At 43.0% G+C, this 25,643-nt stretch overlaps 1 protein-coding gene across 5 annotated transcripts in view; it reads right to left on the reverse strand.

Annotated features, from left to right (window-relative positions):
• The window catches only part of LOC121088623 (ankyrin repeat domain-containing protein 26-like), a 59,235-nt gene extending 43,170 nt beyond the window's left edge, over positions 1-16,065 (reverse strand). For 2 of the 5 annotated variants that reach the window (XM_040594996.1, XM_040594992.1), the window contains exons 1-11: positions 15,519-16,065; positions 11,456-11,570; positions 11,052-11,225; positions 10,841-10,947; positions 10,202-10,339; positions 9,289-9,428; positions 5,750-5,800; positions 3,423-3,456; positions 3,271-3,343; positions 2,005-2,065; positions 684-1,660 (exon numbers count right to left, since the gene is read on the reverse strand). In XM_040594996.1, the coding sequence (XP_040450930.1) occupies positions 684-1,660; positions 2,005-2,065; positions 3,271-3,343; positions 3,423-3,456; positions 5,750-5,800; positions 9,289-9,428; positions 10,202-10,339; positions 10,841-10,947; positions 11,052-11,225; positions 11,456-11,570; positions 15,519-15,724 (2,076 nt within the window). In that variant the 5' untranslated portion in view covers positions 15,725-16,065. The remainder of the gene's footprint in view (positions 1-683; positions 1,661-2,004; positions 2,066-3,270; positions 3,344-3,422; positions 3,457-5,749; positions 5,801-9,288; positions 9,429-10,201; positions 10,340-10,840; positions 10,948-11,051; positions 11,226-11,455; positions 11,571-15,518) is intronic. The other 3 variants (XM_040594993.1, XM_040594995.1, XM_040594994.1) reach the window with 3 other exon arrangements.
• Positions 16,066-25,643: the final 9,578 nt, after the last annotated feature.

Consider the following 25,643-nt stretch of genomic DNA (forward strand, 5'->3'; position numbering starts at 1 on the left):
TGAAAATAGCAGAAACAAGCATCTTCTCAGCCACCGATTGACAATTTTAAAAACACTTTTCTTGTGCAAGACAAAAGGGAAACTTTGTTGAGCTTTCTTTCACAAGGCCTTCAGTTTTTCCATGGGAATCTATGAGTAGACAGCAATGACTCATGTCCTAAGTCTTAACCCTGGTTCTGCAAAGCTCCTGAGAAGCAATTCCTCATGCCAGCCTAACTCTAGCTTTCATTTAAGTTACATCATTCTGGAACACACTCCTTTTCCTCTACTTTGCTCCAAGGAAAATCACTAGCTTCCTGCCCTCAATCTTACTCAACCTTTTTGTTTCCTCACTTTCAGCCATCACACCATGAATTTTACTAAATGGTAATAAATCCTGACAGATAAAACCTGTTCATACAACTGAGAAAAACCGAAATGATTTCAGAAAAATTATACTGCCTATTCTTTCTCCTGCAAAACCACTGTAACCAATAAAAAAAAAAAGAAAACACTGCCTGATATTATTCTTATATCTAAGAAACTGCTTTGGTTAGGAGTAAGGCATTTTCTAATATAAAAAAAGGATGATCAAAAGATGGATATATGTGAAGTACTACCAGAAATCCAGTTTGCCATTTGGTTCTTACCATTATTATCCTTAGAAAATACCTTTGTGATTGAATCATCCTTATACAACTTACCTTGGTGCTTGAGTGAAATGCTGCTCTTAAATTTTCTTCATGCCTATTCAAGCCTAAGTTTTCACTTTCTTGTTTCAGTGCTTCACAGACTTTATTATCTACTTCATATTGCTCTTCTTCTGTATCTTCATCATCCACATGCTCAAGAACAACAGAGTCTGGTCTTTGACTTTCAAGCCTTGGGTTTTTTCTTGCTGACCAAGAACTATTATCACTTTCAAAGCCATTACTGAAGCTTGACTTTTTCTCCTTAAGACCACAGCTATCTGAGAGAAGCTGAGGTGTCTCTTTTTTCCAGTCTGTCATCTCAGAGCCTGCAAAATGGGAGTCATCATTTCTGTTCAACTTCTCCTGAATTATGCTTTTCTTGTTCCAACTTTCTTGTTTATCTTGCAAATTATTTAGATTTTGGAAGACAGTTGGCTTTGGTACTGACTTGCAAGATACTTCATTATTCATTATCTTTGGAGACACGGCAGTTACATTTTCTTGCAACCTTTCATAAGACCCAGCTATAAAAGACACAGGAGTATCAACAGATTTCTCCACGTTTTCATCAAGTTCTTGACTTATTTCACCATCATCACAGACAACTCCAGCTCCACAGTCCAATTTCTGATTAACTTCCCCTTTAGGTTCTCTCTTCTCCCTCTGTTTCTCTTCCAGTATGTCATTAAACTGAGTTTCTTCATCTTCCAGATCTTCCTCCTCCTTTTCATCTTGAGTAAGATTTTCCTCCTCCTCCTCTTCTTCTTCCTCTTCCTCCTCATAATCTTCATTGTCATATCCATTGTCATTTTCATCCTCCTCCTCCTCCTCCTCCAATTCTTCTTCCTCCAGGTTGCTTGCATCTGAGACATCTTGATTCAACAGTTCTCCACATTCTCCTTTGTTCCGGTTTGCATCTGACAAGGTTCTTTGTTTGAGGCTTTTCTTTGGTGACCTAGCGATTTCAGTTCTAGAACCATCACCATCATCTTAAAGCACAAGAAAAGGAAAAATGCATGTGAACAAAAGGAGTTATGTAAATAGCAACAGGCACGTTATCAGATTAATGGAGTAATCTGGGAATGTCTGGAAAAGGAACCATGTAAAGGACGGGCAGGATGGAGGAAGGACTTGGCCAGGGACAAAGGCTTAAGAGGGGATTAATATCTTCATTTTAACAATATGACTTATCTTTTCTGAAATGACTAAGTGCTGTGTTTTAAAAATGCTACTTTTCTCAGTCACTATAGGAAAAAAAAATTGTTTAAAAAACTACTTAGCAAATCTACTTTTATATATTAGTATACCATGCAATCTTTTCCAAATAGCTTACTGTTTTTCCTGAACTGCTGGGAAGCATTCATTAACAGTGCCAAGTTTGGCTTCTGCAGCTTCTGTAAATAAAGAAGCCAAAAAATAATTCGGTTGCGTTTTTTGTTTTGTTTTTTTTAGAACACTAACGACGACAACAACAAATCCTTTGTTCACATCAAATCTTGAACAGTAAATGTAATCAGGCTGTCCTTTTTGTATGCAATTCAGTGAGCACTTCACCCCCAAAATACTGTGCAGGCACCCTTCTGCAAATTGTTTCCAAAACTATGTTTACATGCATAACAGTTCTAAGAATCTGTTTTTAATATTTGTAATATCTCAGTAAAATTCAGTTATATTTAAGATCGCAGCTTCTGGATGCTTACTTGCAAGCGTGCACAAGGAAAGTAACTGTTAAGAACCCTAGACTTAATGCATTAATTAGTTCCTGCAAGCACACTTAACAAAATATCCTTAAATTTCAAAATCATGCCAAAAAAATGCATCATTTTTATTTAAATCGGTGCAAGAAAATGAAATCATGTTAAAACTAAACATGCTTGCATCTCCAGTATTACAGAGCAGGTTGAATACCACACTGGTTCCTCATCACTGCAGAATCCCAGAGCAACAGAAGAGATGCTCCAGACATCACTGCAGAAGCTGATAATTCTTCAGCACATTAGCAAAAAAAGTAGGCGTGAGAGCTTGTAGCTGACAAAAATAATACTACCCAAGCATTCAAAAAAGAGGGCAAACATGCAGTGTGAGATTACATGCAAGTACAGAATGCCATCTCAATAGAAGAAAAAAAGATGACCCATTTGAGTAACTCATCCACTGAGCACTCTTAAGTAACCTGATGAGGAGGAAAGGAGAACTAGGTGATGAAGGATTTCAGTAGATCTTCATTAAAAAATGCCCTTTATCAGTCAGGAGTCTATCACGAAATTTACAGGAAACATTAACAGTGTTTGGGGAAGAACAGAATAGGTTATAACAGTACCTTACAAACTTAAAATCTGACTCAAATGAACAAGAACAAATAAAACTGTGGTGGTTTATCTCGTCACCTATTGCTCTTTTGCCTCAAACCACAAATCTACTGCATGCTCTGCCACAGCTACAGATCTTTTAGGAAAAACTCACAGCAGAAGAAAGGCTGGCAAGTCAGACACTGCTTCTAAGGAGAAAACAATATTGGCTGGAACCACAGTTTCTTTCAATCCCTCATTGCCTTCAAAACACTTACTTTTACAGGACATCTACTGTAAATACACCATACCTTGGGAGTAAAACAGAGTTCTTCTTCCTCAGAAGTATTCCAACTGACATCACTCCCCTCCTTCTCCGAGCTTCTTAAAAGGTAAAGCAAAATGAGTACTGTCTCTCTGAAATCATTCCTCAGGTAAGTGTTGGGTATGTTTAAAGTCTTACCTGATCGAGTCTCCTTGCGACAAGTCATCTATTGCTGTCAAACATTAATTGACATGATGAAATTAGATTTGGCATGCTAAAAATTAACCAGCGCATACAAACATTTAACATGGACAACTCTACATGTCATAACAGAATGAAACTCTGGGGAGTCAACTCAACATAAGACAGCATGAATGAATGCATTTCCAAACAACTGCTTTTTCAGTCACACTGAATTATAAAAAGAAAACAAAAAAGTCCAGAATTATACCTCCTTTGAACTTTACAACCTAAAAGTTTAAGAACTATTTCTAAACTAAAAAACCCTAGCACAGCATGAATATGCTACGTTAATAAAACAGTTAACAGAATACTGGTGCTTTAGCATGACAGTAAATAAATGAACTGTTGAAGTACTCATACTGCACACACGAGTATACATTATTTACAGAGATGTTACCATTTTATATACTATCCCAGCTGCTGCTCTACCCAGTAACAGATTATTCTGAAAAGGGGAGAAATATCAAAAAGCATAACCAAGATCTAAAGCTTATCCTCAGGTAGAAGAATCACCAGCAGTTCTCTACACTGCACCAAAAAAGGTATTCAACAGGCAAAACAGGCGAAACCAGGGCATTCTATACTACACTCCAAGCTGTCATCAGTGTTATGAAGGCAACTTGCACATAGGATCACAGGATAAATCAGGTCACAAGGGATATCAGGAAGTCTCTCAGCCAACCGCCTCCTTAAAGCGGACTCAGCTCCAAGGTCAGATAAAGCTGCTTAGGGCTTTATCCAGTCTGATCTTGAACAACTCCAAGGAGGGAGACTGCACAACCTCTCTGTTTTACTGTTCTTACCATGGCCAAGCTTTCCACATTCCATTAGAAATTCTCTTGTTTTATGCCTCTTGTATCTTTTCTTCCTTGTCACACACCACTGGGAAGCGCCTGTCTTTGTCTTCTCCTTATACATACTGGAAGCTGCTTCTGGGTCCCCTTCAAAGTCATCTCTTCTCTAGACTGAACAAGCCCAGTTCCTTCAGCCTCTCCCCAAAAAGCAAGGAGTCCTGCCCCTGACAAAGTTTGATGGCCCTCCACTGAACTTGCTCACTGATGAAAGACAAATCTCTCTTGCACTGGGGGCTCAAAATTATACCCAGGGGGCTGGACACAATCCAGTGAGTGCCACGTAGCGGTGTACAATCACTTTCCTCAGCCTCTTGGCTATGCTGCTCTTCATACAGCCCAGGACACCGTTAACCTTCTCAGTTGGCAGGGCACCCTGCTGGCTCATTCTCAGCTCACTTTCTGCCAAGACCCTCTGGGGAATACCCAGCAAAGTAGCTCTCCAGCCAGGCAGTTCCAGCACGTGCTGTAGCAAGTGGTTGCTCCTTTCCATGTGCAGGAATTGGCATTTGCCCTTGTTGAATTCTGTAAGACAGGCCTGACAGTCCATTTACCCAGCTTGTCAAGATCCCTCTGAATGGTAGCGTGGCCCAGAAGCATATATTGCAAACTCAACGACTGCGCACTCCAGCACATCACTGATGTACTAAAGGAATCTGAACTCTAGGAATCCTGCCTGAAGAGTGTTAAAACTTCTCAATTATCAACAACTAAGACGAAATAAAAGGCCTCTTCAATTCCCAGGACAGAAAGGAAAAAACCAAATGTAACCTCCACATCCTATCTATTTCAGTATTCCTCAATTCCTCGATAACTAGTTCTTGTTAACTATCATCACAAAATGAAGTTGCTTATAAACAGGAGATTGGTGACCTTCCATAAAGTTGGATGATGACAGCCAAACCGAGCTCTTGGACAAAATCATTAAAAGGAAAAGAAAACAAAGGGCATACCATGTTGAGTAAGTTATCTGAACTTTTGCTTTCGATGCATAGTAACTTCAAGCAATGATCAAAACCAGTTCCCACTGTGCTTTAGAAAGCAAGAGAGAAAGTTCATGAGCTAGTTTTCAGACAGACCTTGATGCCCTGCTGTAGAAATGGGATCTAGAAAAGCAGTCTCTGGGGATCACTTGTTTCCACTTTAACTGAAGTCCATTTTCATTTTGGAGTAACAGAAGAGCATGTTTTTTTGAAAAAAATTTTTACTATCAACAATGACACAAAGCAAACACTCAATTCAGTAATAAAGGACCCATGCAAAACATGCAAACAAATAAAAAGCGCCCAGAGCCTGCTCTCAGACCTAATTTATAAAACCAAAACCATCAGAATAGAGACCTCCAAGATAATAAACATCATAGGTGTGTTAGTATTTGTACATCAGACAACATGTTTCATATTTGAAATGCTATATAAAGGTATAGAATACCTTTCTTTGTTTTTCCTGTTCTTGATGTCTGGTTAGGAGATTGTTGCATTCCTATATCCATTTAGGGAAAGGCATGTCAAGGACAGACCAAACAATGACATCAGAATAAATGTGAATTCCCAGAAATTTGGAAAACATAAGCAGTACATTAACACAGCTATAGCAAAGGGGGAATGTACTGTGGCCATCAGCCTACTCTACAGTTACAAGTGCTAGAAGCAACACCTATCACAATCTACAGAACTCTACTCTTAAGGGACAGTGCCAAACAGTGTAACTTAATGTACTTGCTCCATGTAAAATACCTATATTCCAATGTTTTGAAATACTGAAACAGATTATTGGAAATTTAATGTACTGCCAACTTTATATGTCTCTCAACTTGACTAGTCCTTGTCTAGCACCGAAAGCAAATGCAATTCCTTCGTATTTGTGGAGTGCTTTATACATACAGCATACAGCACACTTAAAATCCCTCTGTCTAAGCATCCCCAAAATCCGTAGGTGCCAACAAACTTCAGAGATACACTAGCCACTTGTGTCAGATGGTACCTGATGCAAACATATGCCCCTCCTACCTCAGTTCGAAGGTAAAAGCCCTGCATATATTGATTTGACCTGCTGAGCTGTTCACATACAAATGCTACGCCACCAGCCAGAACGCAGGTATGACAAGCAGTCAGAATGAATACCCTGTTCCCCCAGGGCTATAGGGCAAGCCACAAGTGGACCAAAACTGCTGCATTGACTGGTGTGAGCGTCATGCACGTGCATTTGTGTGTGTACGCAAGTCTGTGTGTTGTGGAAGAGAAGCTTTAGAATATAAATCACCATCCACCTGCTCTACCCATCCTACTTAGTACAATTTTATATTTTACATCAATGAATGGTGTGGTTCTGTTATTGCAGCTATCCAACACCAAATTTCGTTGTGACAAGGCCATAACATTTGCCTCAGAACAGCAGGGAGTCCTGCTTATATTGATGCTACCACAAATACATGGAATGGATGTGGCAAGAGGACTCCTATCAAAACCACACACTTAAGAGTTAAAAAAAGGACCTTGAGATTGTTTCTCATTCCTTCTCCATTTCTTGGTCTTCTTAAAAGGTGATACAGGATAATGTTTCCTGACCTCAGGAGATATAAATCACACTGAAGCACTCATTTCTATTCCAAGAGCTCTATGATGAAAACCCAATGGTTTCTGTAGGGACTCGGGGAAACATGGAAGGAACAATACACTAATATGCAGTGCAGCAGCTAAAAAAAGCTGCCACTGCAGACATACTAGAAATCCGAACCCCTGCCTTTAGAAAAACTGCATAATTACTTTTTGCCAAAGAAATTCCAACTTCAAATCTGAAAAGTCTGTCATCCAATACGCTAGAGCTGGAAGCCATTCATTTGGAGGTTTTTGCAAGTCTGTCTGTAATTAACAAAAAGGTTCATGTTCTGACAAAAAGTAAACACCCAAATAAGCGTGAGCCAGCTTCTTAAATATACCAACTTGCTCACTAGAGGACAGTATTTTGAAGAATGTTCAACAAGTGCAAAAGTAGTAAAAGAAATAAGGACTACATTGAAGATGCCAGAAAAACTGGAATGAAGAGCAAGATTAAAACAAAGAATTCAAAGTGGGTATTCCTCTGTTGTCTCAAGATCAATCTAGCTTCCCCTCTAACGGGGGCTTCAAAGCTTTTACTGCAGCCTAAAGGGACTCATGATGCAGGACCTGTGCTTTGTGGGTGCAAGCAAGAGACTGCAGAATCAATGCCAGTAAGTGTTCCCTGCATGCTACTAATCTCTCTCACTCAACAGGCCAGTCATTTTTTAAGAGACTGTGCACAAGGAGAAAAAGATTTGTACTACTCAAGAAAACAAGCCCTACTATAAACAGCTTGAGAACACAGCATATTCTTTCTCCTCCCAAGTCCTTAACCCACATAACATTCTGTTCACACTTACTATGCCTCTTCAAGTGAGGACTTCCCATAATATTGTGGGCTTATATTAGTACTATTATCATTTTCAAGGAACTGAGCAAATTATTTGGTACAAGAACCCATATTTCTCTGAGGGTATATTAATTTTGGAATCACACAACAGTACTATTCTTCAAGCCACATCTTTTAGAATAACCCAGGCCTGTCAGCCATTACAGTGTGGTACACAGCAATTATCTACGTGCACAGGAGGCAGCAACAGAGTGCTGTTTAGGTAAAAGCAACGTTTTGTTGATTAAACTACCTGTACCAAGCCCTTTCCAAAAATAAAATAAAATAAAATATAAAAACCTCCACATCTTCCTTCAATCTATCAAGAAACTTTACACATCTCTGACTAGATCAAAATAACTATTCCTAAGTCAAAGGAACAAAGTTTGGCTCTAAATTAAATTCCCCTATCTGGTAAAAGTCAATTAGGAAAAATATCCCATGTTTTGCTCATATTTCATGACATATCTAAAAAAGGAGTAATAAACTGTGTTTGAACACTGTCTGCTGCCCATTTGCCACAAAGTTCTGATGTAACACTCTTAAAAAAACCAGAAAGAATAAAACTTCCCACTGTAGGGCCTGAGATGTAAAGTACAAGACAGTTCGATCTATACTCAAGTATTAGTTTTCTAAGATACCTCCAGGGCTATATGAGCTCATAAGCATAGATTGGATCTTAAAAACTATGGAGTTAGTTTTTTTAATTTAAAATTAACTCACTGAAGGAGTTAATTTTTTGATAACAAGGCAATTTAATTGCTTTTCTGGATCACAAGGTAATGTGGATTTTTTAAAGTTTACTTTATAAAATTACTGGAAGTAGAAGAAGTGTTACTTTTACTGTAAATCAAACTATGTCCAAGAAGATACAGTACACGCAGAAGCTGCATTATTATTTCTAACAAAGTTACTTTTCCAAGACAATTTTTCCTAAGTATGTCTCTGCAGTACCTACACAGAAACAGTCATAACTGGTGCTGAGAAATAAGACAACTCACTCAAAGCAGCTTAGTGCAGGTGAAACTACTAATATTAAAACAACAACACGCAAACTCAGTGGAAATCAACAAGACATGTATGGTCCTGCTAACTCATCTGTTGCTTCCCAACTACAGGAAGATGAACAACTACGCAGCGTGAACCTACGGCTTTTGCAATTTGTTTTCACAATCTGAATGGCCATCTATAGGTAAAAGTACGCACCCCAAAAACAAAAACAAAACCACTCTCACCTAGTTCCTTCCCTGTCCCCCTTCTCTCTCTGTATGAAAACCTATACAGATGGGCAATCTGACAGGCAGAACGCAACAACCCTATAAGTGAGCACGTAGCACACATTGCAGCTGCCTTCACACCTGACAAGAAGCACCTCCAGCTAGCAACAAGTCAGCATTTTCACAAAGCTTCTTGCGCTACTCCATCTGATGCCTCCACTAAAGTCGATGGGGAACACAGTGAGCGCTGACAATACAAACCCCCTAAAGAAAAAGGCCATAGTGATTTTTCCTCATGAGCTCCTCCATGATTAAAGATCCTACCTCCTCTGTCCACAGCAGGTGCGCCCAATGTAAAGCCAGCAGCTCTGGCTCGGTGAGGAGTTCTAAGTCCTGGGACGCCTTGTGCATCATCTTCTCCTATATTTTCCCAGTCCGCATATTCTGCCAGTTGTTTACTAAGACTATATAGGGAAAAGAGAGGAAACATATCTGGTAAAAACAACCACATACTTGCATATACTGTTTAACAGAATAGTTAACAGCCACTTATCCATCCCACATATATTCATAGCCATGAATTCATATACTTGTATGTATTCACTAAGGATAATACACACAGAACTTACTGCACGACTATTACATACTTCAATATTCATACAGTCATGTTCACTCTACAGATGCATATCCATACCTATGAAGCTATTAGCTCCAGCTTGGCACAGTATTTTCAGCCCAGCTTTTAAGCACACACAACCACAACCCTTAGAGAAGGGATACCCACAGGTACAAAGCTATCCCATAAGAGGGGTGAAACTGCTTAAGGTTTTAACAAAAGGGCTATCGGTTAGATCTCTGAAACAAAAGGCTGGTAGTTCCTGGTCGTAGTAGTGGAAGTCAGTAAGGACAATGGTGCTGGTCTGAGGATTGACATGCATTTTAGTTTGCGAAGTTCTACCTCTGGATAACTGTAGGATACAGACATGTTTTAGAGTTTATATTGGGCAGGTGCAAGTTTAGCAACAAAACTTGAAATCTAACAGACAATTCTGGGTGGAAATTTTCCTCAACTTCCAGATTAATACTAGACACAGGGAAAGATACATATCAGAAGATGTCACTGAGCACAGCTTCAGGACAGGTCTCAACATACCATTAACTGGTACTGTTACCAAAAACGTTCAAAAGCCACACTGACAACTGACAACTTATTCTAATGATAAAGTTAAAAATTTACCTAGAATATCCATGAATAACAGCATAATCCTCAGCTGTCCATCCGTTAGTGTCTTTATGGGAAACATCAGCACCATATCGAAGAAGAACTTTTATTAAATTAAGCACTCCACCAGAAGCAGCAGTCATAAGTGGGGTTCTGAAACATCAAAAATATGATATGAAATCGATCATTTGACACAGACACTGTAATTATTTTTGCTCCTATTTGCTCTCAAAAACTACTGTCCTCATTACTGAATGAGCAAAAGAAAAAGTAGTTTTCATTACATATTAAGAGCAACCATAACATGCAAGAGGGAGTCAAAACAATTAAATATTCAATCTTCAGACAAAGCTTCCACATAGACAACACTTACAAATTATGCCACTATGCAGGAGATGTTTTTTCAAATTGAGGCAGTGCTGCTGAACTAATAGCATTTTTCCTGTCAGAAGGGCCACCACAGACAATGCCTTCTTGTAATCCTCAATGAGGAAAGCACTCACTGAGGTATGACAACAGCCAAGCGCAAACATGCTTTCACAAGTTATACAGAAATAGCTGCTATGTGGCTCCTTGGGTTTTTTTCAGAGCTCATCCTCATGCCACTCAACAATCCAACCTAAAGAATACTAAAGAGACCCACAAACCACTAACCTTTCACAGTGATCTCGAGCATGCACATCAGCTCCTTTCTGAAGAAGAAACTCTGCTATATCTTCATGATGCTCAGAGATAGCAAGAATAAGTGGAGTGTATCCCTCCTGAAAGGACAGATAAATAAATTTAAAAATCAAAGTAAAAAAACCCTACAAGAGAAATATTAATGCAACTTTCTGAAAGAACTTTCTTAAATACAAAAATTTACCTTATTCTGAGCATCAATATTGGCATTATACTCAAGTAAGAGCCCCGCTACAGTTGTGTTCGGACACCGGACAGCAAGGTGAAGGGCAGTGTTGCCGTCAGCATCTGCCAGATGTGGGTTGGCACCATGCTCTAGCAGAATAGCTACACATTCTTCTTGATGGCACTGTACTGCCTGGGAAGAACACAAAAGGAAGAACTTCCAGCACTCTGTTGCAATTGCCCCAGCTTCCCAATGCTGGAAAATAAGAGCACCTTCAAAGCTTAGCTAACATATGCCTATTCCATGTGGATTACAACATGCATGCTTCTACACAGAGCTGTGTAAAGAATCCTCCCAGCCACCTCCCATTTAATGCACAGTTGACAAGTCCCACTTACAAGAGTATAACATATTCCACATACCTTCATCAGTGGTGATCTGTTATCACCGTCAGTAAGATTTAACTTACAATTGTTTTCCACTAGATATGTAACAACATTCATATGGCCATTCGCAGAAGCGAGATGCAGAGGCGTCCTAAAAATTAAACATATTAAATTAGCACAAACAGACAACTAGAGAGATAATTTCAGGCTGTGATAAACTGATATGCCCACAAGTTTCACTTTGCAAAAAGCAAGCTTAAGAATTGATTTCTTATTCTGTTACCAGTAACAGCAGTTGCTCACCAAACACCCAAGACTGGCTAGCAAAACCCCTCCACAGCATCTGCTTAGTGAGGTGCCATTTCCTTCACTGTACAACTTAATCTGCACAGATCCCTGTGCTCAGGTGTTTGTCACTGCCTCCAGCAGGACTACACCTGTGGCACAGCAAAAGAGACCAAAGCTTGGGAATCTGAGCACTATAGCAAGTAACCCTCTAAGTTCTTCTATGATTATTCATGTGCCAGAAGTGTATCAGAGATGTAGATGGGCTTTATATAAAGAGTATTAGCGTTTCTCTGCACTTTGAGAATTTCTGCTTTTCCTCTAGCTTGCTTACTACTGCAGCAAAACCAACAACTCACTTGCACCAAAGTGCCTGCGATAACATGTAGCAAACGAGACAACAGAACACTGTAATCCTGAGTACAGGAAAGTAATATTTGATCTTTCCAATATGTATAACTATGATAGTCATAATAAGCCTACTACAGAGGAATTCCTCTCCAGGGAGGAAATACTGTGTTTCCATAATACATGACCAGCATAAGAAAATGAAACTCTTCTCTTCAAGTTAAAACCTTGCCAGAAAGAAAAGGACTCCTTCAAACCACAGAACATCTTAGGTCTGATGTCAATTAACCAGCCTACTTACACTGAAAGAAATTGTCCAGAAAGTCCTTGCATGTGTTTCCCCCTAAGTCACAGGCACAAATCAGCACAAGCTTCACTCTGTGCAAAGGCAAAGCACCTGCTGCTCTGCAGGACACCTGTCCCAACAGAGCAAGAGACAAGCTAGAAAACAGCTGGAACCTTCCTCCCTTGAAGGTGATGCAATAAAAATCCCACAGTTGCTCATGAACTGAGGGGAACACCAGCACTAGTTCTGAACCACATCGCTGTAGGTAGGTCCTTCTCTCTATTTAGGAAAGCTCAACCAACCTTGCAATTGTTTTGGTACCTTGCTGAGACAGGAGCACAACAGCTCCCTGGCTAAGTGGGAATGGAAAGGGAGAGGTACACAAATGCAGCAGCAGGTGATGTAGAAACACAGCAATTTGTAATGCAGATACTTGTTACAGGGCAGTTGACAAGCCTCCTCCACTGCAACAAAGAAGAGGATGAGAGAAACACAGAAAACTTCAAAGAACTTGTAATGTCTTGCTACAGACAGGGAACAGACTGGAGTATTAACAGAAGAGTACCTCCAGAGCAACTACCACCACTTTTTCAGAAATTCCCATGTAAATATGCAGGATCCTTCCTCTCTGAAGAAATGACTGACTGAGATTATCTGAAAGCTAACCAGGACTGGTTATGAAGGAGTCCACAATCTGCTACTACCAACCACTAGGACACATGACAAATGTGAAGTAGTCACTATCAGCACTGCAAACAGAAAAGCCTTCAGAAAACTTGTGGACTTGTTGCTGTCCTCCTCAACCCAGACTCTCAGTTTGTCAACAGGAGATGGCTCTGCTTGGAGTGAGGCCTGCTGTGCTCCACAGAAGATCCACTTCAGGGAACAGGCTGGCAGAGAACACCAGTGTTCAGGGTTGCCTGTCCCTGCAAGAGGCCTCCAGTAACACCAAAGTTCTTCTGCCACCCAGCCCTGGGGACACTGCCCAGATCCTGTTCCTCCTGCTGCTGCTGCAATGCTACACTGATCACCTATTAGAGTAGAGGAGAAGTGCTGATGCCTGAGCAGCCACGAAACAACCCCGCTGGGAAACAGCAGGTTGGCAGTACGCACTTTGAATGGCCCTTGGGCCGACAACCCAGCAGCTACAAGCCAAGCAATGAAAAGCTCTAGAGTTTGGTCTGACAGGCAGCTGACAGGGTAAATCTCTCTTAGTGATTAGCTTTGACCCAGGATCCATGACTAGCTGGCATTGTGCTTACAGTGCTTCCAACTCTGCGCTGACTTTTCCCCATCTCTGTCAGCGAGGCTGAAGGTTTTGCTAGACCACCTCTGAAAGCTGCCTGCTCCTAACTGATGCTGTTTCAAGCACATTTTTTGGGAGGTCTTATGGGCTACAGAACCCATTTTATGGAGGGAACCTGTACGTGTGATATTTGCCATGTCCCTGGTGCAGGATTTTGCTTTTGGAAATCCTGAGGAGCAGAACTGAGATATGCATATGAACAATACACACATTTTTGCCATTACTTCACGTATTTCCCATTCTTCATGTCTATTTCCAATGATATTAACTCTTCCAACACCATGAAGCCCTGAAACTCAACTGCATCTGGTGGTCACTCAAAACACATCACACCCACAAGCACTAAGAGGGCACAGGTGGCCTTGAAACCCTCATGGCTGGGTATAGTGTGCAGTGGCTGCAGCAAGCAGGCAGACTCTGTCCACTGAATCACTCTCAGATAAGCTTTTCAGCACTGGGCATTATCATGCCGAAACCATCACAATGCTCATCATGTGTATGCTGACTTTTCTTTTTTTTCTTCTTTTTTTTATAGTTTATTACTTTATTTGCCCTGTTATAACACTGATAATAGCCTGGCACACAGATGGAAACCCTTCCAGAGGAAATAAAGCTTTCTAGACGAGGTGAACTTAAAATCCAAAAACTAGCTACACTTCATACCAGGCTCTGCTAAGAGCTGATGACTGAATCAGCCACAGTGAATGGGAAGGTAGTAAGAAGAAAAGGAGACAAACATTCAGAACTATTTCTGTAAATGCCATCGGGCACCTTGCCTCTGGCAGCTGAAGTATGCACAAAACTGTGCTCAAGCCACCTCAAACTGTGTGCCCCACCTCCAGCTGCATAAACTAAGATTGGCTGGCAACTGCTCAGGCACACAGCCCACGTGCTGACTGCCTGCACTCTTCATTGCTTTTCCTACAAATCCTGATAGTTTTAGGTGTTTTCAGGGCAATAAGCTAGTTGGCTAGCAAAAGTCCAGTCTTCAGAAAAGACAGCCTAGGATGCTGAAGTACTCTGATAAAACCAGCATCTCCTTTGAATATCATGGACGTTTTGACTCAGCCTTTTCAGAAAAGGCATTAACGGCTTGACAAATACAAGACCCAAAAACTTCAGCAGATTTCCTCATGCTTATGATGGATCATGAGGAGCGATGCTGCAGCCCAAGGCTTCTCCTTAAGATGCAACTGCCAAGTACTTGTTGTGCTTGACTCAGAAACACACCTCATAACACCTGGCAGAAGCAGCAGCTTCTTCTGCATGGCACTGCCCAGATCTTCCAATCCAAGGCACTAATTAGCTGTACCAAGGCCACAGCACAAACAGCAAAGTAACTGCCACCTAAAATCAGACTGTTGCTTTGGCTGCAACATCACAGTCACAAAAGGCACATCTGGCAACTGTCCACGCAGCACCAATACACAGCACATTTACTCTGTGCTATAACCCTTTCCTAAATGCGGTGCTTACCGCTATTTAAGTTACTCCCAGCTGAGGCTGTGCAGCTTTCTCAGCTCAACCACTCACCCCGCACGCTGAGGCCTCAGAGGGGTATACAATTGCACTCTGCCTTTAAAGCGTGCCTGGAGGATGGCCGTGAGGCTCCTTCTGCAACCCGCCTTGGCCAGGCTGCTGCCGGCCCCCTGCCGCTCCTGCGCCCCCAGGCAAGGCGACACCTTTGGGAATGAGGGCACGCAGGGGGCCGGGGCAAGACGGGGATGCTCGGCCGAAAAGGGCTCCAGGCAGCACAGACCTGGTTCCCCGCCCAGGCTGAGGCTCCCCGCAGCGATGCTGCTGTTCGCTCCCAGCGCCGTTGAGCTGCCGGCGGCTGCAGCTGCGGCCCGCCCCAGCACCGCTGTCCCGCTCACCGCTCCGCCTTGTCCCGCTCGTCGATGCTGTATTTCTTCAGTCCCTGCCGCACCTGACCCAGGTCGCCACTGGCGGCCGCACGGTGCAGCTTGCTCAGGTCCTTCAGCCGAAGCTCGTAGGCACCGGTGGGGAGGGGCTCGGCAGCGCTGCTGGACGCTGCCGGCTGCCCCTTCTTCTTCTTCCCGAACCCGAAAAACCTCTTCATCCCGCGGCAGGGGCGCGGGCACGGTCCCGCCTCAAGGAAGCGACGGCGGGAGGCAGCCGGTGGGCCGCGTCAGGGGATCGGGCCCCGGGCTGGGACGGGGGATCGGGGCCCCGGGCTGGGACGGGGGATCGGGGGCCCCGGGCTGGGACGGGGGATCGGGGGCCCCGGGCTGGGACGGGGGATCGGGGGCCCCGGGCTGGGACGGGGGATCGGGGGCCCGGGCAGCGGCTCGGTACAGCTGTCTACGGAGCGAACCGTCAGGGGGGCGGGAACCTGAGGGCAGGAGCTGCTCCCAGCGCCGGCAGCTGCAGACAGCGCCTCCCTCCCCACAGCGAGACCCGCGCAGGCGCGGTCAGACACGATGGGGAGGTGAAGTCCGGCCCGCCGCGCCAGGAGGGCCTGTGGCTCTGCGCATGCGCAGCCTCTGGCGGTCCGTGGGCGTTAGCGGGGCGGTTAAATGCCAAACGGTCACTTCCGGGGCTGGCTGTGCCGGTTGCTGCCGCGTGCGTAGCAACGCGAGTGACGTCACTTTCTGCGCCGCGGGCGCCAGGCAGGGATGGTGGTTGTGGGGCAGGAGGCACCTGGACGCGGCGCTGCCAAGCGCGGGGGGGGGGGGCGGCGGGAAGCCGGGCGGGTGGCGGGGGCGCAGCTCCCCCCGCAGAGCACTCGGGCCGCTGCTGGGAAGCCCGTGGGGGTGCCGGCCTACCGGGCAGCAGCTGCCCCCCGGCGGGGCCTAGTTGCTTTCAAAAGCAACTGGGAAAGCGCTTGTCTTTCAGGGCAAGGAAACGTCAAGGAGTTACGGGCACACAATTCTCCGATGCGGTTCCTCTCCTGGTTTATTGAGCAGTACTGCTTGTGTGCCATCGTTAGGCCTGGGCAAACGGATGCCAAAGGAACAAACTGCAAGGGTTAATATAACGGGAGGTGGGCTGGAGGGGGACTGCAGGCATCAGCTAGTTACCTGCCTTACCATGACAGGGTCAGAAAGTTATTTTCCATTAAATGTGGCTGAGCTGGCACTGCCGTGAAAGAACAAACACACGCCCTGAGCGTACAGAAATGTGGTACAGAAATGAAAAGACAGGTTGTGCCTTTGGTATAGAGAAGTTGGGACTCCTCTGTATTGTACTGCTACGGTGATGCCGCTAGGTAGTTCAGCGTGGTAAAACCTTACTATAAGATACCATATGGTTTTGGGGTGATGTCACAGTCCGGTATACTCTACATTGTCTGACTCATGGGATGCCTTGCCAGGACACTTCTTCCTAATACTGGAAACTGCTTCTTGCCTGTGAGTTTGTGAAAAATGGAGAGATGGCAAAGAAAACCTAGATCAGGAAGAGGGACACACTTGGCTGTGATAAGCAGTGAAAATACTGATTGCAACAGGACAGGAATCTAGTACCACTTTTTAGGGAGGAGATTCAGCCCTTTGAAATACCTTCTTTTCCTTCATCACTAATAATGGTGCAGCTACTAAAACCTTCATTTTCCTTTTTGGAATGAGTCCTCACAGTTTTATCAAGCCTGTTTGTCTTCTGGCAGTGTTCTCGCCGACCAAAGTGGCTGATGTACAGTCACCTTTCTTAGTTGATGCTCAGTGTATTAGCAGTGTTCTGTTATTTCAGACGTGATCTCTAGAAGTAAGAGCTATAATAATAATAAAAAGACAGAAAAAAGACTTTTGCTGAAACTACAGCCAAGTAAATTCAGGTTGCAAAACCTGAATTCTGAGTTTTGGGAAATGGCTATGAGCAGCAGCCATTTCGAGAGTACCTCTGTAATCAGTCTGACCATTTAATGGAGGAGTGGAGAGCAAAATGCATTTGTTAATGGGGTATATTTGTTTTCTTCCAGACATTAGAAGAAAGGCAGGATTTTATTTACAAGATGACAATACAGAATAAACACAATCCGTCTCTCTGCTCTTTCCAGGAGGAAGTATTTCTTCTCCAGTCCTTTTTCAAGTGCACACATACTCAGCCCCCCAAACTTTGGTTTTTTTACAGGTCACTCCCCAACCAAGACCAGGAGACCCTACAGTTCCTGTCCAATATCAAATGTTTCAGAATGGTATTAAAACCCCCTGTGATTACACAGTTTTAGTTGGTAGGGACTTGGGTAGCTGGCTGGGCTGAAATTCAGTTTCAGGCTTTGAAGATAAGGGGTTGCTGATGAGTCCTGTGGCTATAGTCTTACGGGCACAACAGGCACTGTTTGTTTATTATTAGCCAGAAAGGATGCAAAATTAGATTCTAGCTTTTATCACCTAGAGCAATCTCAAAAGCACTTCTGGGAACTCTACTTCTGGGTCTCCATGACCAGGGAAAGATGGACTGAGGCAGCTACTAGTAAGCAATTTTTTCTGCATCACCTTACAATGCATAATGCCTTGGGAAGCAAAGACACCATTCAGAAAAGCAAAACCCCAACTGCCTCCTGCTCAACTGGTGCCTAAGGCAGGCTTCTGGGGGTGATCTTGGGCAAAGCCAACTTCATGCAGTCGTTCCGAGTTATGGTGGCGTTACTCCTCTCTCTTCCGAGAGGGAACTCATCCGTCAGAGCCGGACGATGCTGCCACGGCCTCAAGCTGCAGCCAGGCCTGTGCTGGGCCTTCACTGCTCTCAGCCCTGACCCTCACCCATGGACGTGACGTCCCAGTAGGACCGCAGACCTGCCCATCCCTATGGACTGGCCTGGTGACCTGCACTCTTGGCAGACTCTGCTTACTGTCCCCAGAACTGTCCCCAGAACTCTTCTGCTCTTGGTGAGGGCCTGTGGGACTGATCCCCGGCCTGTGTGGTCACAGACCCAGCCAGCCTTGCCGTGACTCTCGGTTTGCCCTTCCTCTGCAGGACAGCCTACCCTTGATGTGCCCTCACAGATACTGCTGTGCATGGAACACTTTCATCTTTACCCCTAATAACTACATCAGTATTACAGTCATCTGCTACTGTGACAGTAGAAGGAACATCAGAAAACACTCAATTCCAAAATACAGCCAAGGAAAAAAAAATAATCAAAATCAACAATATGAAAAGAAGTATAAAGAAAGAGAAAAAGTACATTCAGACCTTCACTTCTCCAAGCAAATAAACACAAGCTGTGTTACTTCACCATCTTTTACACTGGCCTCTCCCATCCCTCCGCTGATTTTGTGTAGCACGGTTCCGAGCACCGACACTGCCCCTCGTACCCTGTCAGTGACTCCTGACAGCACTGTGCTGGAGACAGCCTCACCAGGAGCAGTGGCCTGGCCTGGAGCTCCCCAGGTGGTGCCAGGGATGCCCTGACCCTCTCGACGTGCATCCCTGAAACGAGGCGATGGTGGGGGGGACGGGTTTTACTGTTAGTTAAATCTCTGTCCACATCACATAATCCATAATCGCAAGGCAGCAAGGAGTCTTGCCGAGTCAAACCTGCGTGGCTAAGGATTTTCCCCTGCCCCCTTCTTTTGCACTCTTCTCAGAGGTTCGCAGCCGGGACTTCTGAACTCTGCTGAGCCCTGTCCTCAGAGCTTCCCGATGCCCCCTGTGGGGGCTTCAGCTGTAGCCTGTTTGTGGGTTTTTTTATATCTTTTGGGTAACTAGCTTTACAACAAAACTGGATGCAGAGGGAGGTGGGTAATTAGCAATGTTGGGACTCAGTGCAGCTTTTCCAAAGGCGCTGTGCATGCTTGGGCAGGGCTCTGGTGCTGCCTTGTTGTCTTCCTGCCTGTGCCCCTAGAGAGCAAGGAATCAGCTCCCCTGGATGAAGAGACACTCGTAGTCCTCTCCGGAACGTGGTGCTGCTTTCCACGTGCGCTTTTTGCCATCTAGTGGCAACAACGTATTGGTGTGCCATGTGTGTCTGCTAATTGCACTTTCCAGTCCCACAAAATCGTGCTGCGGAACTTCTCCATCAAGCAGCAAGCTACAACTGTCCGTCCATGCTACTGACTGTACTGCTGTGATGAAGGGGCAAGAAGCTAGCTTTTCCTGGAATGGTCAGACTAGGGGATGTATCTAGTGTCAGGTAAAACCACAGACATGCTCAAAACTGGTGCTTTTCTGAAGCTTAATGGGGTTTATTTAAGCAAATGCTTATTATGTGATTGGATGCCTTGTTACTGATTTGGGGATGTATCCTGAAAGGTAAGAAATCTTATGAGGAGGGGCTGAGGGAACCGGGGTTATTTAGCCTGGAGAAAAGGAGACTTAAGGGAGACCTTTGTTGATTTCTACAACTATTTGAAAGGCGATTGTAGACAGTTGGGAGTAGGTCTGTTCTCCCAAGTTACAATCAATAGGACAAGAGGAAATGGCCTCAAGTTGTCCACAGGAGGTTTAGATCAGATACGAGAAAAAAATTCTTCACTGAAAGGGTTGTCAAGCATTGTAACAGGCTGCTCAGGGAACTGGTTGGATCACCATCCCTGAAAGTATTTAAAAGATGTGTAGATGTAGAGACATGGTTTAGTGCTGTACTTGGCAGTGCTATGTTAATGGTTGTACTCAATGATCTTAAAGGTCTTTTCCAAGCTAAATAATTCTATGATTCTCTGATTGTGGTGCTTTTAAAATGAAAAGTCATATTTTGATGGGAATGTTTGTTTCACCAGTGGCCCCCAGCACATTTAGGTATGCTGTGTCTCTGAAATGCAGCAATTATGCTGCACGTAGTTAAACCATTTCCAGGACAGTGATGCTAAATTGCTTTAGAGGAATTTCCCTCACTGAATTACAGTCCTGCACATCTGTAGGGAGTTTGTGTGCCCGCATTCCTGAGCTTTCACACTTTTGAAAAAGGCTGTGTCTTGGAAATGAGTTTTTCTTCATTTATGGCTTCTTCTGGCTCCTGCTGTGAGGTTATGAAACGTGTCTTTTCACATGCAGAAATTAGAGGCCTGCTGTTGGTCACCCCACATCTGAAAGATGCTATGATCTCACCAGTTTGCAAGTATGATAGGAATAATATCTATCCATATTGCTGTTGAGGTACTGAGTCCTAAAGCAACCATTAACAAGCTTCGGCATGGATGGTATGTGTCAAAAGGCTGTAGGAGGTATGTTCCAGGTGCTTTGAGATAGATGTTGCACACAGGAGTAGACATGACATAACATGTAACTATTCATGGAGTGTTTCGGGCATGTCCTGATGTCCTGAAAAGTGACCTTGGAGTGGTCCTTTAAATAGCTTTACCAGGGCAACCCTGAGGAGCAATCTTGAAGAATAACACTGAAATGGCCAAATACCCTCCAGTAGGTTATAATGTCTGAAGAGTACTATTCAATGCACACTTTTGGAAGGCAGGCTTGTTTGAAAATGTGTTTTTCTTTGCTCCAAGATGTGTTATTTCCCAAGATACAGAAACACTGTGCGGCATACAGTTCAGTCAAAGGCAATATTGAAATCACAGCTCAAGTTAGGATTGCACTGGAGATGGGGAAATGAGGTAGATCTATGTTCCATGGTAGGATGGCTTTCTTAGCGTAATTATGTTGCCATAGCTAGATTTGCTCCCGTGAGCAAGTGAGGTTTTTTAACAGTGTCTTCACCCTGTTCACCAAGACACCATGAGGACAGACACTTCATCCCATCTCATTTGGTATGTCTGTGGAGTTTCCCCACTCAGCTCTAGTGGCACACCTCTCCCATGTGTGAAACCTGCTAATTTGCTTTTCCCTGTGGAAACTTCACAGATTGCTATTGCCCAGTTACTATGCTGTTTCCAGATGTCTAGCTGATGTTTAGCAAGCATCTGTGGTGATTTAAGGTGATCTTCCCTCTAGCTGCTTGCTGTTGCCTTCTACTTTGAAGGAAGGATGTTGCCTTTCACCTCTGTGGTGCACGTAGACATTCGCTGATGCCCTTTCCCTTTTAAAGTGATGGACTGGATTCTCTCTGAAGTGATTGATTGAGGAAGTACTCAGCAAAACAATCCACAGGCTCAAGGTAATAGCTTTAGATGGGGATACTGGCTGCTGTTTGCAAAATTACTCTCTGCTTACACCCAGCTGTGTGACAGTATTCTGAGAAAGGGACAAGAACCAACACCTGGAATTGACAAAGTCCTTCACCACTCCAGTTGAATCCAGGAGGAGGTGAATAGTTGTAGCCCAAATGATGCACAAGATAAAGAATTTATATCTTTTCCATGCTCCTTCTTGGGACAAGCATTTTATTTCTAAAAATCTATTACTGCAAGACAAGAACTTCAGCTGAATTTTAAGAAGGCTAGAAAAGAAAGAAGAAAAAGAATACCAGCAGTAAAGTTATCTTGAATGTATAGTTTATTATTGGGATACTAAATTTTTCAAAATAAATCAATGACTTAGTGCGCTAATGCATGAGCTCAACAAATGTAAATGTTATGTATTTACCCACAGAAATAGTCCCCGTAAGTAAGCAAAATTGCCTGTTCCAGGTCATCTTGCCCTGTTTGATATATTGCAGGACATAGTTACATAGTGTACCAAGCTGGGGGCAGAATCCTTTCCTTATCTTTAAGTGGTGTGACATGATTAAGGAACGACGTTCTTTCACCTCCAACCTTATGTTTGGAAGTTTTCCTGTCCCACTAAAGCGTTATTCTGTTGTGTCAAAGCCTCTGTGGGTATAACGTTTAGATTTTTGGGGGTTTTTGAAATTCAACTTCAGTTTCTTCTGTCCATGGAAATTGGTTTACAATACTCTTTTAAAATAATATTCCCTTATAAATAATTTTCAGGCTGCTTAGTTTAAAATTAGAAGCTCATGGAATGAAAGTAAAAGGCTCGTTACTATTAAACCTTGTGTTGGTTTAAGCCTCAGGCTTCATTCATCATTGTTGACTGTCGTAATGGTCCCTCAGGTATTTGAGAGATCAAGAAACTCTCATATACCTGAAGAGGCTACCTTCAAGAGTAGCCTCTTGAAGTGAGGCTTTTTTATAACAAAGCAAAATGAGTAGCTAGAAATGGTAAAATAACCCTTCTTGTGTGGCTGGTGCTCGGCTGGCTGTATTTGGTATTCTCAGAGCTAGAAAGTTACTCTGTTTTATTGGTGTTTGGTTTTTTGGTATTGAATAGTGTGCTGAAAGCAGTTAGGTCTTTGCTACCACCTTTCCCCCATCTTTTCAGTTACTATAACCACTTGTTTCCCATCTCATATTTAAATAGCAAACTGGCTTGCTAAGTCTGTACAGACCTTGCTGCAAAAGGCATTGAGTGTTCCACTGCTGTATTACAATGATAATAGTTTTGATTTTTTTTCCTGTACAAGTTAACCCATAACTAAAGGAAAAATGGACATTTATAATTTTATTGGCCTACCAGTAATTACTGGAAGGACAACTATCTTTTCAGTAACTAGAGTAAGAGGTAAATAAGCAAATAAAATACTAAGGTATCTAATGAAACATAGTGCAACGTTTCCCCAAATTGCAGGATAGCTATTGGCCATTACATTTTATCAAAGTAATTAAAAGGCAGCTAAGAAGAGAATCACCTATGCAGTATGCAAGCAAGAAGGTCTATTTTTCAACATCAGGTTTTGAAAAACATTGATTTCTATATTTGCAGATAGCTCTAAATAATGTTAATGAAAGACAGAAAATACAGGGTATGAGTTTTACATAAGCTAGTGAAGGGTTTACTTTTGGTAATAAAAATACTAATTGTCTATGGAAAATACTCTATAAATTATTGAAATAACTGGGTGCATTTCTTTGTTTCGTCTCTGGGTACCACTGTTATGCCATGTATATACTTTTTTGACTGGTTGGTTTCTACTAGCAAGATTTTTAAGGGAGTAATCACAAACCAATTTTCTTCTTTGCTACAAAGACTGGAGCTTTCCTTTACTGTTGCTATACATTTCAAATTACAGTGGTCTATTGTATACAGCTTGCATCATTTGTGGCTTTGTTTATGTACATAATACATATGTACATATATTGTTGAGTAAGTATGTATATAAAATACAATTGATAGGCTATTTAAAATGTGTAACTAGCTTTGGAATACAAACATTGTTTGTTTTCAGAGCACTTGTGCTTGTACACTACTTGGGAAAAATCTGCCTTCCATTTTTGTTTATACAGAAAACAAACCAAAAGACCAACCGAAAAACCAATTTCAGTGTTATAGTAATTCTAATTCACCAAGGATCAAATCCAGAAAAGTATAAATTTTCTTCTAGATCCAAGAGGGGTGAAAGGAGGAGAGAAAGTATTTTTTCTTACATAAAAGCCAAAGAGGGATAGTTGAAGTGCCTTGTTCATTACTAATAATATAACCATCTTAGAGTAATATCACCTGTCAAAAGGCTTTCCTCTGCACCTAGCAGCTATGTGTGACAGAGAGTGGGTCAGTGGTGAATCCTGGTGCTATTCCCAGGGATCTGATGTCTATTGTCAGCCTCTTTACCAGCCTGCTTGTGTTCCCAAGGAGAGATGTTACAGATGCGCCATTTCTTTTTTCTAAAAAGAAACAATACTCTTTTCAGGGAAATGTCACATATTTTTACTTTCCTACCCTCAGGTTTGATCCTAGTTGATCTCAGTACTATGTCTCTAGGCTTGATCACAGTAAAAAGAAGAATGTCACCATGACTGTCACTCTTCTCTAGGGACAGTTTGTCTGCCTTGTTCAGCACTTTGCAAGAGCCTTTGGCTTAGTCATGTCCCACGCCAGCAGTAGGAACGCTAGCTAGGTAGTTGAGTTCCTCAGTTCCCACTAGAGATTTTTGTTTGTATATTGTACATTCGTTTGTTTTCTGACGTTCTGGTGAACTCCAGCTGTGGGTGAAGCCACGTGTGTACTGAAGAAGCCCTAGATTTCCATGTTCTTTAGCATCAGCTTAACGCATTAGTATTTCCTGGGTTTTTACTTGGCTGACTATTCTCCATTCTCACAGAAGTGCAATATGTAGGCCTCTAGCATATAAAAGTTTAAGATTTCTTCCTGATGCATTTTTTTGCACAGATGCCCAGTGGCTGTGATCTACACTGAACTACTAGCTGTGCTGTGTCTGTCGGACAGCTCTGGAGTAATTGTTTATGGCTAGATAAGTAGCTATACAGCAGATTATTTAAGATTAAACAACACTGGACTCCATCTTGTCTTGAACATCGTTCAGGTTCAGGTGGGTGGCAGCACAAGTGACCTACAGGTGCACTGGTCTAAAAAAAGCAGAAAAAAATAGATGTAAAGAAAGAGAGACTAGAAGAGAGGAAATCAGATATGGGGGTACTCAAGAGAAAAATGTTTGAGAGACGAATAAACACAGTCTGTAAAATGTTAGTCATTTGGATCAGTCTTAATTGTCAAGATGAGGACCAGTAAGTTTGTGTTTCTGCCTAGGGCAGAACTGTTGTGAATGTTAAGGGAACAACAGCCCATCTTTTTCAAAGTTGGCCACCTTTGAAGTAAAACCCCATGCACCTCAGACACAGAGCAACTGGGTGCAGGTGTAGGTTTTGAAACTCTCTGAGTCGGTAACATAGGGGAATTAAAATGCCCAGGCCAGCCAGTAGAACAGTAAAAGCAGTCGTAGTCCATAGAGCCAGCAGGGGTGACCAGTAGGGTTCTTCTTGTTGCCACAGTTCCTGGAATCTAGTAGACAGACCACCCATCCTGTTTTCATTACAATAGTTTGGGAAATGGGTCCCTTTGTCCCTGCCTTGGTTGACACACAATCACACAACCTAAATATCAAATCCTCCAAATCAACACTGCCTTTGTCTCTTTCTCCAAGATTGCCTCCCTGAGATCTGCAGATGGTACCTCTGGCACACGCACAGAAAAACAATCTCCTGGGTCACTTGGTGATGACTAAACCTCTCACTTGCTGTGGTCACCCCTTCTGCTTCCAGAAAACAGTGCCACTCACAAAACCCAGCAAGGTTCTGCTTCTGCCTTCACTTCAGCAGCCCGCCTCTCCCCCTTCAAAAGCCCCT

This window comes from Falco naumanni, chromosome 5 (genome assembly GCF_017639655.2).
Source record: "Falco naumanni isolate bFalNau1 chromosome 5, bFalNau1.pat, whole genome shotgun sequence".
NCBI classification, from domain to species: domain Eukaryota; kingdom Metazoa; phylum Chordata; class Aves; order Falconiformes; family Falconidae; genus Falco; species Falco naumanni.